The 20,349-nt window shown below is 36.9% G+C and overlaps 1 protein-coding gene across 1 annotated transcript; it reads left to right on the forward strand.

The window, feature by feature from the left end:
* Positions 1–3,275: 3,275 nt before the first annotated feature.
* On the forward strand, positions 3,276–9,348 carry cenpt (centromere protein T). The gene is made up of 13 exons (XM_059525907.1): positions 3,276–3,514; positions 3,943–4,042; positions 4,138–4,279; positions 4,942–5,029; positions 5,102–5,244; positions 5,399–5,498; positions 6,339–6,487; positions 6,560–7,300; positions 7,423–7,743; positions 7,995–8,094; positions 8,174–8,320; positions 8,416–8,520; positions 8,974–9,348. Exons 1-13 carry the CDS (start codon positions 3,426–3,428, stop codon positions 9,101–9,103), a joined length of 2,355 nt encoding a protein of 784 aa, XP_059381890.1. The 5' UTR covers positions 3,276–3,425; the 3' UTR covers positions 9,104–9,348.
* The last annotated feature ends 11,001 nt before the right edge of the window (positions 9,349–20,349 follow it).

The following is a 20,349-nucleotide window of genomic DNA, read 5'->3' on the forward strand; positions in this document are numbered from 1 at the left end:
TATATATAATTCTCTAACAATCCTTTTGGTTCCAGGAGAGGTTTTAGATATTTTTAATTTTCGTTTTTTTTTTTTTCTTCTTCCTATTTTTTTTTAAATGATTCTTAACTAGGTTTGAAGCCCAAAACATCTACATCTCGACAGGCAGCATCATGGAAATGAAAATTCGCACATGCCACAGATCTGCGATTTAATGCTGAATGCTTTTATTATGTTTAACAAAGCGCTTATTGATGAATTATGATGTTTTATGTTGAATGAATTGAGCAGCCTCTCAGAATAACTGACTCACTCACTATTGATGAACCTGCAATCATAAAAATGTGTTAGAAATAAGAAATGGTTTTGAAAGCGGAGAACATCTCACTATCTTGAAGAGGAAAACGTCATTTCGTATGTCTTCTGAACATACACACTTTCTCAAGTGCTCTGTCTCTCCTTGAGAACAAAACAATTGCTAAACAACTTCATTTCAGCCTTTTCAGCATTGTTATACTTTGTCGGCTATCATCATATGACATGTACATACACAGCTGTCAATGACAAGAATCATTTCCCTTTACCTTACCTGCTTTATTTGGGGCTTCAAAACACCATTCCCGTATCAAAGAATGCTAAATATATATACATATATATATATATATATATATATATATATATATATATATATATATATATATATAAATATAAATATATATATATATATATATATATATATATATATATATATATATATATATATATATATATATATATATATATATATATATATATATATATATATATATATATATATATATATATATATATATATAGACGTACCATTCTATGAATAAGAGTGAACTACCAATCCATGGCAATAGTCTATTTTTTTAATTTGTATTAATAAAAATGTCCCAGTTTTTTTCTCTGCTTTGCTAAATGAAAACTCCTTTTATTTTATTTTATTTTTTGGTCTCGTTTGCTGGGGTCTGCCAAATGTTAGTTTTTTGCACTTTTTTGTTTGTGTCCTATTTGTTATGCTTGTGTTTTTGAGCACTGAATACTTTGTACGTGTTAACTGTGCCAATTAAAGATAGAGGGGGGAAATTTATGAATTATTGTCTCAGTGTATCACTTTGTGTGTGTGTATGTGTGTGTGTGTTTGTGTGTGTGTGTACTTAACCATATTTTGGTGGCAATTTTTTATCAAAAAGTGAGTTGAACCTGTCAAAACCTCCTTTTGGGGATATCTTCGTTTGTAAAGCTGGTATAGAAAAAAGCAAACTTTTTTTTTTTTGTATAAATGCAGAAAGTTTTCTGTGAGGGGTATGGTTAGGGTGTGGGTTAGGATTAGCTCAAAAAATATATAACTATATATGTATACAAAAACAACAGAAATCTATGCAAATCCCAATTTAGATAGCTAAATAAAAACGTGTGTATAAAATCTTAAGTAACCTGCATGACATCACACTTAATTTTATATTAGCATTATATCCTAGTTTTATCATTTTTACACATAATTAACCCAGTGGCAAAATGGCTGAAAACTCGTGTTAACTATATAAACAAAAATTATTAATAAATTTTTTTTGATAAGAATTCAGAATATGTATTTATTAATTTGTTCATTTGAAATTTACTATTGTTGCAAACCATTAGCTCTTAACGTCCATGTATCATTCAGTAACCTAAAAGGCTGAAAGAACACTCACATGTGAATATTTAAAAAAGTCAATAAATAATATTTGAAATCGAGTATTAAAACAACATTCATAATACAGTTTTGCTTACACTGCATGGCCTTGTGTTTACGTCCTGGGCAAGAGTATGTGACATATGAATAAGCTTTTATGAATAACAATATCAGAATAAGCTTTTATTGCCAGGTAGGTTTACATACACATATGAGGAATTTGTTTTCTTGACAGAAGCTTTTGCAGTGCAACAGAATGACGGCAACAGAACAAACACACACACATACAGTATATATATATATATATATATAAACATAAACACAAGTAAATAAGGAATACAATATAAAAATGTACAATCGTAAGTATATTCCAGTAGAAAGTTTTGAATGTACAGGTAAATTGTGTGCAAATTTGAAGTGTAGAATAAGTTTATGTGTTAGATAAATAAGTGTATGAGTGTATAAATAGTGTTGTGTGTTCAAGGAGAGAGTGTGCTGGATGTGAGGGGTGCAGAGTGATTTTGTCAACCCTTTTGCTCACTCTGGATGAGTACAGTTCTTGAAGAGTGGGGAGCGTTGTACCAATGATTCGCTCAGTCTTCTGAGGTCAGATTTGGTAGCTGAGCTGAACCAGACAGTTATTGAAGTGCAGAGGATTCAATGATGGCAGAGTAGGCTAGAACTGTTTCTGCAGCTCCTGTGGCGAAGGAAGTACAACATCTGCTGGGTCTTTTTAACAATGGAGTCAATGCGAATGTCCAATTTCAGGTCCTGAGAGATTGTGGTGCCCAGGAACCTGAATGACTCCACTGCAGTCACAGTGCTGTCCATGATGGTGAGTGGAGGAGAGCAGGGGGGTTTCTCCTGAAGTCAACTCTCATCTCTACACTTTTGAGCGTGTTCAGCTCCAGGTTGTTAAGACTGCACCAGACAGCCAGCTCTTTAACCTCCTGTCTGTAAGCAGGCTCGTCACCAGCCTGGATGAGACCGATGAGTGTAGTGTCGTCTGCAAACTTCAGGAGCTTGACATGATGTGTGTGTCAAATGATGTCTATAAACAATTCACTAAAAAATAAAACGATGCACATTTTTTTTATAAAGGACTTCTAATATAGACTATTGAAGTGAATATAACATTTGCACACGCGATTTCCAACAAACCTTTTCATTTTAATGACTAGTAATAAATCAGCATTCTGGACAACAATAATAAATTCACACATCACAATTTCTATATCCAGACCTGTAAGTTTTATTTTTATTGTCTATGGACTTTAAATGTTATTGTCTATGGACTATGGCGTTGTCACGTGGTTTAAGATACTTTTCTCAACGCTGGTCAGGAGGATTGACCGATCACAGAATCCCTTATATAAATTGTGAGGGCTGATGTCCATTTCCATATGTCAAATATCCATTTATTACAGTTAAACTATTATACTTTACAAATCGGCCTGAGATTTAAATGCAGCTCAATCTTTTACTGTCTATGAGCTCAATGGAGGCTTCAGGTTTTTGAGCCACCGAGCGCCCCCTTGAGTGCAGTACACTACCCCGCCAATGAAACGATTGATAAAATATCGCGAGATTCACTTGAACGAACGAGCGGGAGTTGTGAGACTTCCATTTTCAAACCTCGGACGTTTTAATCGACGATGCTTTTCTTAGTTTTCTTTGATTTCGCTTTTGTAAAAGTTCTGTAGCTTTTGAAAATAGTTAAATTTGTTATAAACTACGATAAGAAACGATGGATTCAACAGAAGACGATATCTCGGCTCGTGTTTTGTTGAGGAGAGTCCTGCACACTGAGTTACCCAGATCTCCTGTAACCAGAAGGTGAATTCAGTTCAAATGACACTTCAGTTTTAACGTTATACAAATAAAAATGATGTATGATTTTAGATTTTTTGCTTAAGGTTACTTTTAAATTGATTTACGCGAAAAGTTTACGCCAATATGTAACGTAAACAAACGTAAATATTTGTTCGAAGTTTATGAGTAACGGCTAAATACAATATGGTATAATGTTAAAGGGAAAGTTATCAATATTCTAGTTGTAAACAAAGCGCTCAAATCTGTATTTTTATTCAATGTTACCTTTTAAAATTAATTAAATCCATCTGAGACACAACGATGCAAGGCATCCATATATAGAGAGTTGTATTTTCACTTTTTTGTTATATTATGTATTCTGTAAAGTTTGTGTATTGCTTTAATTGTGTGTATAATATATATTTAACATGTATATTTTCTATGTGTTTCAGTGCAACAAATGTACGACGGAGTATGAGGCTAAAAAACACCCCTGGACTGGAGAGTCCTGGATCTGCCTTACGACACAGACTCAAGAAGAAGCTCCATGAGGTTTGTGTGGTGCTTAAATAAGCAGTTTCATGTGTTGCAAATGCATATTCTACATGGTTAACTTACATCCCTAAATAATTTTTTGTCTGTTTCAGAGTGCCTCCTTGTCACCCCTTCCTTCTCCTAAACGGCAGAGGTCAACGGTGGCAAATACGAACCCTCCTGTCACTGCCCCGTCCCCAGTATATGACGAGGACATTACCACTCGTGGTCTGCTCAGGGGCATCATTCAGATGGGTGAATCAAAACTCACACTGCCAACATTTTTAGGAATGAACTAATACATGTCACGAAACACACATCCACATCCATGTGTATTTTTAAAGAGTCTCATGGTCATGGAAAACCTGTTTTTGTTGGAATTATTTTAATTTCCAGTCCTGGAAAAGTCATGGATATGTTTATAGTTTAATATAGATCTTTATAGGTATGCTGTTATGTATATAAAAGTGTTATTATAATTTAGTTTATAGTATTTACTTTTTTTGGAATTTGCACCATCAACCGTTCAGTACCGATACTTGTACTGGCCCACCCCTAATATTAATTATATACAAGTATATATATATATTTTTTTATATATATACATGTATGCTTGTGTATTTATGTGTATAATACATATGCACAGTACACACACATATAGTATGTAAACATAATTTTTTATTTTGAATCAATCTCATTTAAGTGGCATTTAATACACAGAGCTATAGTTCACTGACAAGCATTGCAAAAATGCGTATTATACCAATATAGACATAACTAATAATCAGATTTAATTTGCCAAATAAAAAAAAAAAAATTACATTTGCTTCTGCAGCCCAAGCATTTGCACAGATAGGTTTCAAAAAAGTTTAAGGAGAAAATCCCAGTTTTTAATGATTCTCCCATGTTTGTTTCAGAGACTGAAGCATCGCTGCTGATGTCGGGTCAGCCTGCGCTTCAAGAGTCTGAGCCGAATCCAGCCGAGTCCAGTGCTGGAGAGAGAACGTCAGTGTCTCTTTAATCACATATGCTTGTAATCCTCCTCATGTTGTGTTCATGTGTCTGTGTTTTCTTCAGTGAAGGTCTGTCTGGAGTGGAGCTCTCTGACCTGACTCTGCACACTGAACCTCTGACGCATGTGGTCAGAGGACTGAGCCGCAAGAAACCCCAGCACGTCTTCAGTGTGTCAGCGTTCGAGGAACAGTTCGATCAACTGCCAGGTGCTTCGCCTGTTATACTCCTGTTATATTTGTTAGCAAGACTGTCTGTGTTTGGAATTGAACTGCCATATTGCATATGTTTTGGTATATCGACACATAATTTGTGACGTTCAGAATCACTTAGTATCATCTAACCCCTTTTCTATATTCTCAGACAACACAGAAGATACCTCAAATGTCTTTCATAAAGGTGATGTCTCTCAGGCGAAAGGAGATGCTTCTCAAGATTTAGATGTGTCTTCTGGCTCAAAAAGGTATATGCTTTGTCCATAATATCTGGGTTGACTGGCCTAGTCACTAAAACTGACATTAGAAAGTAAATATAAATACTAGCTTGTTGGTAGTTTATTAGGAACTGCAGTATACAATACATACGGTAGTATGCTGCCGATAATAGTTAAACTGATAATCACAGTTATTTTGCTCAAATGATCAATTAGCATGATTGTTATAAAATGCTTTTTGGATTGCATTAGAATTATTGCACTTTCATATAAATACAAATAAAGAACACATTAATTCTTGTGGTTTATCGGACCTTGTTTAGGTTCTAGATATACTTATTATATATATATATATATATATATATATATATAAAACGCACACTTTAAATTAAAAACAAGTAAAATAAGAACGCTCTCTCAAAAGCTAAACCAACGAAATTTGTAATATTGATTCCCACATTTCCAAATGATGTTAAAAGAACAGTGCAAGTGCATATATTTAGCAGTCGCAATTGCAAACAATATATTTGAGGTTCATGTTTGGATTTGTTACAGTTCAGTCTTTCTCAAACAGCCATGTGAAAGAAAACAGACTAGCTGTATTAAACTTTATTAGCTTTAAACTTCAACTTAAATTTTTGCAGGTGCTTTTAGATGATCAGTTCTTGATTTGCACATTGTTGGGAAGAGAAAAACACTTGGCTGCATGTATCCATTTAGGAAAAAGCTTGCAGACGATTTTGCTTAAATAATGGAGAAAAGTAGAAATAATCATCATTATTAAAATATGATTAATCGTCCTGTAAGAAGATGTAAGGGACATACATGATTGAGGCATTCTGAGTGTGATTCAAGTTTATTTTCTGTCAGTGGGCTGAACCTGACCTTGAAGACCCCATTTGTAGAGAAGCGCATTGAGAGGGCGGGGCTTCAGAGGAAGGTCTCCCATCGGAGGCTGCAGTCTGTGGATGCATTTGATGAGGCCGTTCAGAGATGCCTGGAGCAGGGTCCTAACCAAGGTTTATATAAACTCTAACATTTTGCTTCCATCTGAATTTGTCTTTATCTAAAATGGTTTCACTCTCTTCTAGATCAGTCTGTATTTCAGGACGGAAAAACTCTAGAAGATTCCTCCTGGCAGAAGTTCACTCTCGGCCTCAGTGATGTCACAGAGCTTTATGTCCATTCTAAAAAAGATGACACAATGGGACCTTCTGCAGAGAACGAGAGAGCCAGTGATATTCCTGACTCAGAACCTTTAATTCAAGAAGAAAAAGATCATGAGATGGAATCACAGGATCAGGAAGAGGTGGTGCCTCCATCCCAAGATAATGTGTATTTGAGTGCAGAAGATATTGTACTTGCTCCAACGCAGGCGATGACCGAATCACTTCCTGAATCTCATGATGTGGAGCTGCAAGATCGAGAATTTGTGGAGGAAGTTGAGATTGGGAATGTTGTGGAAATTGAGTACGAGAACATTGTGGAAACGGAGGATCAAGAGGTTGTAGAAATAGAGGATGACAACATTGAGGAAATCCAGGATGAGCACGTTGAGGAAGTCGAGGATGAGAACAGCGAGGAAGTCAAGGATGAGAACGCAGAGGAAGTCAAGGATGAGAATGCCGAGGAAGTTGAAGATGAGAACGCGGAGGAAGTCGAGAATGAGGAGGTTATTGAAGCTGAACATGAACATATTGACACCTCACAGTATCTAGAGCGGATAACTCGTAGAGCTCACCGCTCCGAGGGAGGAGGTGCTGTCTTGGGAATTCCAGGCACCTCAAGAGTCACAAAGAGTTTTGGAGCTGGATTGAACCCCAGAGAGAAAGGTGAGCACAGTGAGACTGCCTGAAGTGGAAAGATCAAAAAGTTCTTCAACAGTGATAATGGAAATGAATAGCTAATTCAGTTTGTTTGTGGGCTAGTAAAAACCTAACGTGTTTCTGTTCAGATCTTTTGGATTTTGTCGATGAGGGGAGAGTGACTCATCAGGACATTCCAGGTGAAGAAAGAGAAGCACTGGGCAGCCCTGAGTTTCCTCTGCTCCACCCTGCAGCAGAGCTCAGCACACCAGAGCAGAGGTCACTGCAACATGAGGCTAGTCTGCCTGAAGAAGATGTGCCAGAGCTCGCAGAAGATGATGACGCTCAAGAAGAACCGAACCAATCAGAGGAGGAGGAGCTGATGGACTCTGAACCAGCCAATCACAGCCCTGAATTTCCACAGGATGAGGAGGAGGAAGAGGATGATGATGACGATGCTCTAAGTGCAGGTGACTCCCACTTTCACATCACGTTCATCTTGATAAATCAGTGCCTCTGAATGAGTCATTTTAATAAACTGGTTTAACAATGTCCTGTTAGTAAACCACACTCAATTCTTTTTAGCAAGCTATTTAATTTGAGTGCATCATTTTAATAAACTAATTAAAAAACCAATACATTAAAATGTGCACAAATTCCCATGTTTTTGTACTAAATAATTTGTACAGTAATTTGTACTGTATTTTTTTTTTCATTTTAGAATTGTCCATGAAAACTCCTGCGTTTGTAAGACAGAAAAGAGTTTTTGCAAGTCGTACTGCGCAGACTACGCCAACTGTCCTTAAAGAAGTGAACTCTGGGTAATTTACCATCAGCTTTCTTCTTCCTGATGTCCATTTTACAGTTTCCCACTGTAAATCTAAAACCCATTTATCTCAGTCCTGCCCCTCAGGTTGCCAAACGAGCCCCCAGGCAGAAGCGTCAGACGGGGGTCAATGTTCTTCCCAAGAGTTACGTCATGAGCGTGTTCAAACACTTCACCAAGACCAAGGTGGCCAGTGACGTCTACCCTGCCATTAATGAAATGTAAGCCTCATGGAGCAGTTATTTACCCCAATGCAGCATGAATATTTGAAGTTATATCTCCGTTGGTTGTGTGCTTTTTTTGTTGTTCCCCTTAGTCTTAAGAAGTACTTTGAACGGCTAGCAGATGATCTGGAAGCATATGCTACTCATGCCAAACGTAAAACTATTGAGGTTGAAGATTTTGAGCTCCTCATGAGAAGGTAAATATTAAAAAGAACAGTTAAATTTACCCACCCTTACACCGTTCAAGATGTAGTAGATGAGTTTGTTTGTTTATCAGAACCGATTTAGAGATATTTAGCATTACAACACTTGCTCTCCAATGGATCTTCTGCAGTGAATGGGTGCCATCAGAATGAGATTCCGAACAGCTGATAAAAACATCACAGTAATCCACACCACTCCAGTCTATCAATTAACATTTTGTGAAAACAGTGTTATGGATAGACTCTTTTTGCTTCAAGATGTTAATAGAAAGTTGTGTGGATTATTGTGATGTTTTTATCAGCTGTTTGGGCTCTCAATCTGATGGCACCCATTCACTGCGAGTCATTCACTATTACTTTATGATGTAGTTAAATGGCTTGTTTTTGTATACTTTTGCTAATTTGTCTGTATATCGTGTTCCATTACTTGTTTCTCATATGTTTTAGGCAGGGCTTTGTGACAGACACCACACCTGTGAATATACTGATCGAGAAATATCTTCCAATGGAGTATCGGAAACTTCTCATCCCGGTGGCCACCAGCGGAAACAAAGTCATCCCAAAACAAAGAAGGTGAACATGCAGATGTGACGTCCTCCTTAAACACTGCTGGTGGCTCCACAGGTCTGCATGTGTTCTTGTAAATATGTTCATGTGTTCAAAACAATAAATGCCTTGCTTTGTAAATAAGGATTTGTGTAATATATATCTGCTATTTGTTTTATGCAGCACTATTAAAAATAATGCTTTCAGTTCTTTGTATTTTTAGCCATTTATGTACTTTTTTTTTTCAAAACAAACATTAAAAACCACAAACATTTTTTATTGATGTCCCGGTTTTATTGTGCATGATTCATTTGCACAGAATATTCCAAAGACAATGTGTTTTTCATAAGCTTTCCTCAAAATATTTAGTTTATCCCATGGAAAAATATAAACCACAAATATCAGCCTTTGTTGGAAATTATTTGCGATATGCTGGTTTGGAATAGAATATTAGAGTATTGTTTACTCTGCACCATGCAGTATATACTATATACTACCTTATTCAACATATACTGTATACTTCCAATTTTGTGAAAATCATTAGCTTTATTTGACACACTGGAAACTAATTTTTTTTCATTCTGTTTGCATTGTAAATTGAACATTTGGTCAATTTAATAGGTTTATTTGACAAATATACATACAGAATGGAATATACTGTGGATGTCATACAAACTGAGAAAATAGTAGTATGTAGTGGTGAGAGTCTTCAATAAATATTTGATAAATATATATTTTTTTGCAGTGCAAAATTATTGCAGTAGTAATATTTCTGTATTGATTAGACAATTTTTTGAATAACAACAATACAAATAATTCTAAATTAATATTTAACTTCACTTTATCACTTTCAAAAAAAAAAATGTTTTAAATGTGTTTGCATGATGTATCCACTAGGTGGCAGTCACACTCCATCACAGATAAGTTTAATATGCTTCAAAGTGGTCTCTTACAGGGATTGAGTTATGCACCAATATTGTTCGTTATAAAATGGATATTTCCAGTCTTGGATGCTGATTGGTCAGTACAACATTTCTAAATGCATATCATTGTATTCTCTATACAGTATATTATATACATAGTATAGTCTATATCACTAACCTTAATGGAAGGTTTAAACGTCATGCATTTGCTTAATTCTTTAATTAATTGACTATTTTTAAAAGCAATAAGGACATAATATGTTGTGAATATCTGAAGTAACAATATCTTGTTTTACTCTTAATTTACTCATACATGCTCATTTCCACTAAACAGCCAAACCGTGACCTCTTATTCACAGCCTCTTGTACTTTATTGCTTAAATAACCACTTTAATGTGATGCAATGATTTATAGAAGAATTTATCTGAAAGTAAGTATTGCACCATTTCTTATTCTTTCCCTCCAGCTTTTTTCCCTTCCCTAATGACCGAAGCAGACGTGTGACTGTGTGTGTGTGTGTGAAAGAGAGTTTTACAAGGCCAAGTGTGTTTTTGAGATTTGCAGCTCCAGACAGACGTTGGATTCCTGTTCCTTTCAAAAACTCTTTCAATATTTCTTGTCTTTATTTAGTGTCAGACTGGATTTAGATCCAAATCTTTCTATTCCGGATCCGGCTCATGTTTCACACCGTTTTCATTGTGTTGTCGCTGTAGATTGAGTCGGCTATCCAGATGTTGGGTCCCTGTGGCCCTCTGGGGCCCCAACCTTCTCCTCCTCCTGCATGCAGTGACCCTTCCACATACTCTACAGTATGAGTCAGCAGTGCAGCGGCTCCAGCAAACTCTTCATCTATCATGTTGAGTTTCATTACAATGTAGCACTTAAACCAAACATTGCTTGAAAACGAACCTCTGACAAGCCAATCTGTTCTCTGTCTCCTTCATAAAGCCACGAACGAGGGTCACACAGCGCAGCAGCCAGAACGCTCATGTCATCAAGCACATGACTCACCGGGTGAGAAATGATCCTCGATGTGGCTGGATCTGCGAGCGAACACGTGTGTGAAATTAGCTGACTTATTGCTTAAGATGAGTTTTTTACTGATGGAGAGAGTGATGTGTAAAATTGAAAAACCATTGGATCTGTCTTTTAAAGTCAACAAACATTGACCCTATTTACTTTCTTTACACAGTAATTCTAAAGAAAAAACAGAATCTTTCACCAAATGTAACTTGCTCTGCTTCTGAAACTACTTTCTTTTCAGATGACATCATCAAGTCCCTCCCCTCCATCTCCTTTAACCAATTTCTGATGGAAAATGTTTTTATTTTTTACTTGTGTATGAATAAGATATATTACATTTTGTGAGTAAAATAGTTAGCAAATGTTTCATATTAATTTTACCAAGATTTGTTTTGTAGTTATCTCAACATGTTGAGCACTGTATTGAGGGGAAATCTTAGAAAGAGTGACTGCATTCCACTAAGAAGTGATCATACTTGTTCTCTGTTCCCTTGATAGGCTGCAAGATTGCTTTTAGAGGTTCAAGGCTGAATGGGCGCATTTGAAAGAGCATACTGGAGAGATCTTTTATATTGCAAATAGTTGCCTAACAGTAGCATGCTATTCTGAATTCAGCCCAAGTTATGTTGTTTTGCATTTCGGTTTGAAACCCACTACACAGGTTTTGACACCAATTTCTCCCATAAAGCGCCCTGCAAATGCCATCTGAAATGCATTGCAAACAGCCGTTCACAAAGAAAAATGACGGCGTTTGGAAAACACGGCACTTAATAAAAAAAACAATATTTTTATAAAGCGTCACTCACGTTTTTAACCCCCGAAAACGCTGTATAAACAGCCACTTAAAGAATCTGTAAAAAAAAAAAAAAAAGATTAAAACGTTCAAAACGGACTTGTTTTTTCCACATTAGAACATTTCATTGTCACTTTGTTTCTGTGGTGTAGCCTCGCCCCCCGCAAAACCTCATTGGTCTTCATATAGCTGTGCTAAATGTGTTCTGATTGGTTGTTGTGGACAGACAATGAATTTGACTCTGGGAGGTTGATTTATAGTGTCAATTTGAAATGAATTTAGAATTTTCTTTCAGAACTCTTGTATAGTTAACATTGGTTTTTCTTTTGTTGTTGTTTTTTTGTAACCCTTAGCATAGCACCCAAAGACTAAAAGTGGTTTGCATGCAAGTATCAACAGAAAATATGCTACTGTAGACCATATTTTTGACATTTTATGTCATTCTTTGTTAGTGAGATGTGACCTCAGCCTGAAGCCTTCTTTTGGACAACATAGAAAAGATATTAGCAAGTCGTCCAGCTATCAGTTGTAAATCTCAAGATTTGAATGGTCAACTCGTCCAAAACAAACAGCAGAGTTTTGGGGTCCCTTGTTTGTAGCTGGTCTCTAGGCGCGGATGTTTTCGTGTTGTTCTGTATCTGTTTTTGTGGTGTTGTGTGAATATTTTCCGCTCTTTTGGCTGCAAGAGAAGTTTCAGTGTTACTGGTGCTATTTCTTGTCAGTTCCTACCAGAACTTGGACCCAAACCAATTTCATCATCACTGCGGGACTGAGTCACACTGCTACTAAGCAGAGATAGAGAGAGAAAGATCTACTCGGCCAAAAATACATGAATACTACACACCAGGTGCGAATAAAGTGAAAAGTAAATAACAAAACAGAATGAAGGACAAAAATCTAGAAGGTTCAAGAAAGCTTGCTTTCTGGTCTGACCTGGTCAGACCTTTAGACACGGGCAAGCACCACTCCTGTTTTCTTCAGAATATGCAATCTAGTTAGTCATACCACATGCGATATTAGCTAATGCAATCTTATCAGTTTAATGTGGTTTTAATCAGACACTATTTAAAATTTTTTTATTTTTTTTGGTTTCTGGCAGATGGACCATGACATTTAAAATCCCAAGTCTCAAATACTGCCGAGACAAGTTATTTCCAGAGAAGGTGAGGGTTAGAAGTGTTTCCCAGAGCACAGTGTGGTTTAAAGTTTTGAAGTCTTACAAAGCATACAATATCTTTGTGTGAGCCAGGGCTATGAAATGAAAACTAAAACGTTAAAAAAACTATTAAAAAAATCAATATAAATTAAAACTTATTTTAGTTCAACTAGCTGCCCAGGCAATATTTAATTTGAGTTAATTTGATGTACTACGATAACTAAAACTGAAATAAAAAATGAATAAAAACTGCACAGAAAAAAAGAGACAACAAAATTACTGAAAGCTAAAATGTATGAAAACTTAAAATAAAAATTCAATATTAATTAAAAACCAAGAGTTTGTGTGTACCACAGTAATACTAAAATAATGCTGGTGTGAGAAAAATTAAGTAATCTTTGTATCAGTCTGATTCATAAGCAAATTGTTCAAACCAATTTTGTGCATGGATCAATTTGCTGAATCAGACATTGCTACCATTTTCCTGAACATACACAAGCTTAGTGACTAATGAACAAACAACTTTCATCTATAGTAGGAATGAACTACTTTTGATTCTTAAATTTTTTTTCAGTCATTTTGGATTTCGATATTTCAGCCTTATTGACCTTAATTGTGTTGAAAACCATGAGCAATGATCATTTGTGTGATCTTTTCCACAGAAGAATGAAGTCATTCAGTAATGATGGTAATGGTTGTTCTATCCCTTTAAGAGGTTAATGGCATCGTTGAGTGTTTCAGACCACAGTATCTGTATCATCATGTCTTGCAGTAGACAGTCAGACCACCTCCAGCATACTGAGCGCTCTGGCCAATGACCGCATCTCCCACCCCCTTCAGAAAGATGGGCTGATGGATGGAAAGTCAGAATGATGACTGTTTTTTCTCACTTTTGCTCTCTCTGCACCATGATTCCCCTCTCCCCTTGTCTTTCTTTCATGTCCTGCCGAAGATATACTACTTCCTGCCTGAATGTACACGTGGAACTCTTCTCATGTGCGTTTTCCTTCTATCCCTCTTTCTTGTTCATATGTTCCCTTTATGTCTTATTTCATTTTCATCTATCTACACACATTCTCTCTCTCTTTCTCTCTCTCCCTCTGTGTGTGTTTTCCTATTGTAATTCTATTCAGGTTTTTGAAACAAACTACAAACTACTAATTTTAAAAACTTCTGTTTTGCAATGCATTTGATTTGACCTTTGGACTGCTATTACACAAAAGCTGTTATTATCGCCCACAGTCTTTAATATTATTTGATCAGATTGGCAAAAGTTTTTTTTTCCGCTTAAAATTGGATTAAAAATGCAAAATAACAGTTTTCATTTTGATTGAAGTCACTTGCTAAATGAACGACGTGATTTGATAAAACAATGAGACTAGTATTCTATTCTGGAGATAAATTCCTCTGCCACTAGTTTTATTGCAATTGCAGCAAGATGTGCCTTTACTGAGAGAATAGTCCTAGTGGTTTCCTTTTGGGGACTAATTTAGGATCGCTATATGATGACACATTTACACTAATGAGCTTTTATTCACTATGTGCTCCATCCACGTGTGTCTGTGTGTGCCAGACTCATGCGTTTTACCTCGTCCTGACCGCTCCAAGGTCTCTCAGCTCCCCATCTTTACCTTTCCAGCAATTTCTCATTGATTTAATTAGCTGTGATTAGTTGATGGTTGGTTTGTGTGATTGGTTGTTTGCGGGGGAAATGTTCTGCTCATGTTTATACTGGCACAGATTCACCAGACCTAACCGCCCAACCGTACCACTTCCAGAACCATGTGATACAGAACTGAGTCATCAATAATTACTGTGTTTATTAGACCGTGAATGCTAAAATACAGCATTAATTTAGAAATGCAATTATAATGACATTTTCTGAAGAAAATTTACTGTTTTTTTCCCATGAAGAACCTACTGCCACAATGCAGCGGTGCTGTGTGAAGTTGCTAAAGTGTTGTTATGTGGTTCCTAAGTTTTGCTATGTTGCAGTGTGTTTCTGGGGTATTCTAGCTTGTTGCTAACTGATTTCCCTTATTTTCTTGGTTGCGTTGCAGTGCAGTTGCTTGGCTGTTGCTGAAATGTTCTGAGTTGTTATTGTATCTCTATGCAGTTGCTAGGGTTTTACTTTTGCAGTTGGGGTGTTGCTGAATAGTTTTGAGGTGTTCTGAATTGTTAACTGGGTTGTTAAAGCTAAGCTAACTGCTTTTCCACTTCGATCGACTTCTAGCCATGAAATAAGTTTAGAAAAGTAATAAAATCAAGTCAGATGATTTGAGGAATAATTTACGTCTGGAGCACAAACCGAGCAGGGCTACTGGCCAAAGTTTATTTTTTAGTGTTAGAGGTTTGCTCAGCTCACTAACACTCAGTATATGAGAATTACTAATGTGATGCTTGACTCCACTAATGAGATCGGTTGATGAGTGATTTATGTTTTGTTTATCAGACTCTTGTGTATTGTTTGTATATTTGAAGGCACATGTGGGAGGCCTGTAAGAAACATCTTAACCTTAGACAGATATCCAGCTCTTACTGACTTTTTAAGGCAGAACCGTATGAATACAGTGGAGCTACAGTAAGACCTTCTTGCTGCTAAATCGGGCAAAAGCTCCTTAAAAGGTCATTGAGGATATAGTCTTTATGCATTTTTGTTGCCCAGTCGAAATAAATGCCCCCTGCTCACTTGCAAACTATTTTCAAATGCGGTGAAGACTGCCAGTGGAGAAATATGGAGTAATCATCCGTAGTCGTCATTGAGGATGGGCGGTTTGCAGGAGAAAGAGAGAATATTGGCGATATTCTGGAAAGTGTTTGGTGAATATTGGTGTTGGCCGCTGGTTTGGACTCCTGGATCAGAGTAATGGGCCGCTTCTCTGCAGAAATGTCAATCTTCACTCCATCTGCTTTAATAAATACAGTGTGAGGGTTTTCTGCATGATGGTCCAGTTAGTTATTCCTCTTAAAAAGTGACTCAGAGCTTCAGATGTTCTGATTTTCCCTTGAAATAACATTTGCTTTAACATCGCTTTAAAAAAGACACTTGTTTCAAGCTTGACAGAGGTCGATGACATCATACATAATTTTGATTATTAAACTGAAAGAACTGACTTCATCGTAAGAGACCCAAAAGACTTTTTCTTTTGAATTTTAAAGAGTTGATTCATGTAACTATGAATGTATTCATTAATTTATCCAAATCCCATGGCATTAATATATATATATATATATATATATATATATATATATTATTTATTTATTTATTTTCTTTGACATATGCTATGGTATTCCCAGGAATTATTTTGGAATTATTCATTTTATTACCATATTAAGAATTTATAGTTAATATAAAATAGGTTAGTTAAGCTTTTTGTATAGGTAAGATATTTTCCATTGTTCCATAGTATATTTTTATGATAAAAATGGTTTAAGGCATATTATTATTCTGTTTATTTGTTAATTGATTTTGTATGCATATAATGTTCACAATGTTCCTGCCATACAGTGAAAATCACAAAAAGATGTACGTCTAAAGATGTACTTGTGTGTTTGTACTGAATGACTTTCTTTGTGCATCCTTCACTCAGATTTATTTACAGTGGTGTTGCCGAGTGACGATCCAAACACGGCCCCTTCTCCACAGAATCCCATCAGTGCTATAAAGGCTGCTGACCCATTTGACTTCACACACACATCTGGACTGAGGCAACTCAATGCCTTTGGGATGTCCAGGTGCAGTTGGGAGTTCGAAGTCAATGAGAGAGAGAATGTGTCTGCATGAGAAAGATAGAGAAAGAAACATTAAACTAAGTTTACTAAGTTGTTGTGTGTTGCTACAGTATGCGGTTTCTGAATGTGTTCTAAATTGAAAAAAGTGTGTTGTTAAGCAGTCACCGAGATGTTTTTTTTTAATGGGTTCCTATTCATTGCTGTTTTAGCTGCAGAGGTGTTAATGCAGTGCTATGCAGTTTCTAGGGTATTTTGCGTGGTTGCTGAGGTTTTTGAGTAGTTGAGCAGTTGATAGGCTGTTCTGGGTGTTCACTGTATGTCTGAATATGAGTAAGTCTGAAGAGGTTTTATTTTTAATAGTGACTAACTGGAAGGTCAGTAAAGGGCCAATGGCAACAAACCCTCAAAATCTACAAGAGCTCTTCACTTTATTTATAGTCTGTTTGAGGTGCTGTTATAGCAGTAGTAGTATTTGTAGATGTAGTGTGGGAGAGAACGTGTCTTCACACCCTTAAAACTGCTTTTCAGAACCATCTATCAGTCTTTCTCTTTTTGTTTCCTCCCCTTCTCTACATCCAAGGCAAATGTTCCCCCTTTTATATCTTCCTCTTTGGCTTTTGTGTGTGTGTGTGACTGATTTTTGGATGCAGAGACAGTGCAGGAAGCAAAGCCCATGATGACATCACCACCCCTCTGTTCCAGCGCACATCTGGAAATGCTCAAGTTTCAGAACGAAAGAGAGAGAGAACCGCAAGAACGTGAGGGAAGAGTACAAACGCGCTTGGCATATCTGCACCACCAGCACGGATAGTGAAAGGAGGGGGAGAGAATGGAAAGGAGAGAGAGATGGAGGTCTGCTGCTGGACAGAACTAGGGTATGAATGATCAGAATCAGAATCAGAATGAGCTTTATTGCCAGATATGTTTACAGATATGAAGAATTTGTTTTCATGACAGAAGCTTCCACAATGCAACAGAATGACAGCGACAGAACAAAAACACAGATAATAAAATATAGAACTAAGTATTAAGGAATAACAATCTACAAATTGTCAATCAAATCTGTTATATTTATCTTATCTTCTGTTATAATCAAATCTGTTTAAGGTTTGAACACCTCCAAAGAAAGTCAAAAGAAATGAAATAATAAACGATCTTACCAATTATATTACACAGGCTGTGAAATGATTGATTCTGATTGGTTGAGCGCAGAATTATGCGGTCCGATTTTCTGTATAATGACAGTAAACTGTTTAATTGACTGTTGGCCCAAGCAAATTATTTCACTTCTTTAAGATGTTTGGCCAGTGGAGAGAACTATTAAACATTCTGAGAAAAAGAGGTATTGTGATTCTGTCTGAGGATGGAGGACAAATATCGACGACTCAATTCCCACAGCTGATTCTGCTCCTTCAAATACAGGCAGACCGATCCAATGGAGATTTCAGGACCAAAACCTGGTTCTGGAGTATCTCGGACTTGGTGGGTGGGTGGGAATTCTGACAGCTGGCCGGAGGAAATCCTGTTTCCAGTCGACAATTATTATTTTTTTCTGTTTCACCTCCACAGACATGCACAAACACCTCTCCTGCACCCATTTGGAAGCCATTAACTCATGAGGACATCCAGTTAAGGAAACCAGTCGTATCTCCCCTGGTTTCATAAACTAGAACTTTTCAAATTAAATTGTGATCGATTTTTGTTGTCATTTGGTACTGGTCTGTGTTATTGGCGTTTTCTTCTGAAAAAAAAAAACTTATCTTTAACAAAACATGGCAAATTCACTTTCAGCCAAAAATACTGTGATACTGTTGTGAATTTGTCATTAAATTTGGATTATTTACAGTATGTGTTGTGTTACATACAGTTATGTGTTGTGATGCAGATCGAGCAACCTGTGATGTTAAGTATTGTAAAACTAAAGAAAAACTACAAGTAGTCATTTTCAGATAAGTACAAATGGAATGAAATTATTTATGCACGAGTAAAACTAACTTATATATATATAAAAAAGTGTTTTTTCATATCCTATGGCGGTGCACTCTGTTTCTCTGTAACTGTGAGTAGAAGGGTTCGTATGGGGACCAGGAGAGTGTCTGCATGCAGTGTCTCTTATGGCCACTAGTGGGCAGATCTTCCTCAAACTCCACAAGCGGTCACGTGACAAGCTCCGCAAATGAAATCATTACCACACAGGCAGCATCTGGGTTTGCCTTTCTCCCTTTTACTGAGTTTCCCACAATGCATTACTTTGTAAAGAGTAGGCCTACAAGTTTTAGAAAAGAACAGCACAGCAAACATAAATGTAATCAATATCTGTAAAGATAGTGCTTTTGACATCTTTAAAAAAAATTATAATCATGCTCTTTAAAAAATGAATTTATGAGTCATATTTTGGTGCTTTTGAGTCCATACACAGTGTTAGACATGAGACAGACATCATCCACTCCCATAGATGATTATATATTTGGAATAGGCCAACAAACTCTTTCATCTCTTGTTCTTTGTTTGTGTACCAAAGACATGGGAAAAACAAGGGAATGAAATTAGAATGAAAACTTCAGGCATAAGCAATGAATCTGTCCGCGCTGCTAGCATGTAACATTGCGGAGTAGACAGCCCAGATGACAATAACGTTGCATTCTCTCTTTCTTTCCATCTTTATCTGTCCTCGGCCCTCTCCAAATCTGCACGTTTCTGGATAAACTAACTCATTCATTGTTATTTTTTCCCCCTCAAAGGCAACACACAGAGAAACGTGAATGTACACTCACTCCTTCTGTAGTCTGGAAGAGAGATGGTGAAATGATTTGCTTGACCCACGGGATAAGGTGGAAAGAATGTAGTCTACCACAGATGGTTAACACGTTAAAGAGGAGAGAGGGAAAAAAGAGAAGGGAGAGACAGAAAGAGGGAGTGAAAGAAGCAGAAACGGCTGATGGGGGGTGGGTTGCTTATTTGTGTGTAATTTTTTCCACATTCTTGTTCTGTTACCAATCCAGCCGCCAGTTCAGATCTCACCCACTCTATGTTCTGTCTGATTTTCCCGTCTGTTTCTCACTCCAGGGGAGCTCTGTGAAGTCGCCTCTGAGGGGCATAGCAGTGCCCAGACAAAGTGCTCCAAGCAGGGATTCCCCTGCTCTTTACTTCACTGATCCACATTCAGCCTGCTGGCTGTGAGTTTTGCACTTTTCAGGTGGTTGGCTTTGAGTTTTAGAACAATGATATGATTCACTGTCAGAACTTTTCAGAGGGATAAATGTAGGATCCAGGGGTTATACACTCACTATCAGTTCTAGAAGATTTACATGGTTCATTGTCAGTTCAGACATTTTCAATGGGATATATGTAGGTTTGAGTATTTGCACACTGCCTAATGTGGAACTTTGTGTTGTTTTTTTGAGTTCACAAAACATTCACACAGTTCACATACTTTCAGGGTGATAAATGTGGCTTCTTGGGTTTATACACTTGCTATCAGTTTGGGAAGTTGTGGCCTAGTGGTTAGAGAGTTTGACTCCTAACCCTAAGGTTGTGAGTTTGAGACTTGGGCCGGCAATACCATGACTGAGGTGCCCTTGAGCATGGCAACGATTTATGTGGAATCCACTTCTAACAGACTTACTGCTGTAGATTTTTAGGTTCTAGAA

The sequence above is a fragment of the Carassius carassius genome, chromosome 36, assembly GCF_963082965.1.
Source record: "Carassius carassius chromosome 36, fCarCar2.1, whole genome shotgun sequence".
NCBI lineage: Eukaryota > Metazoa > Chordata > Actinopteri > Cypriniformes > Cyprinidae > Carassius > Carassius carassius.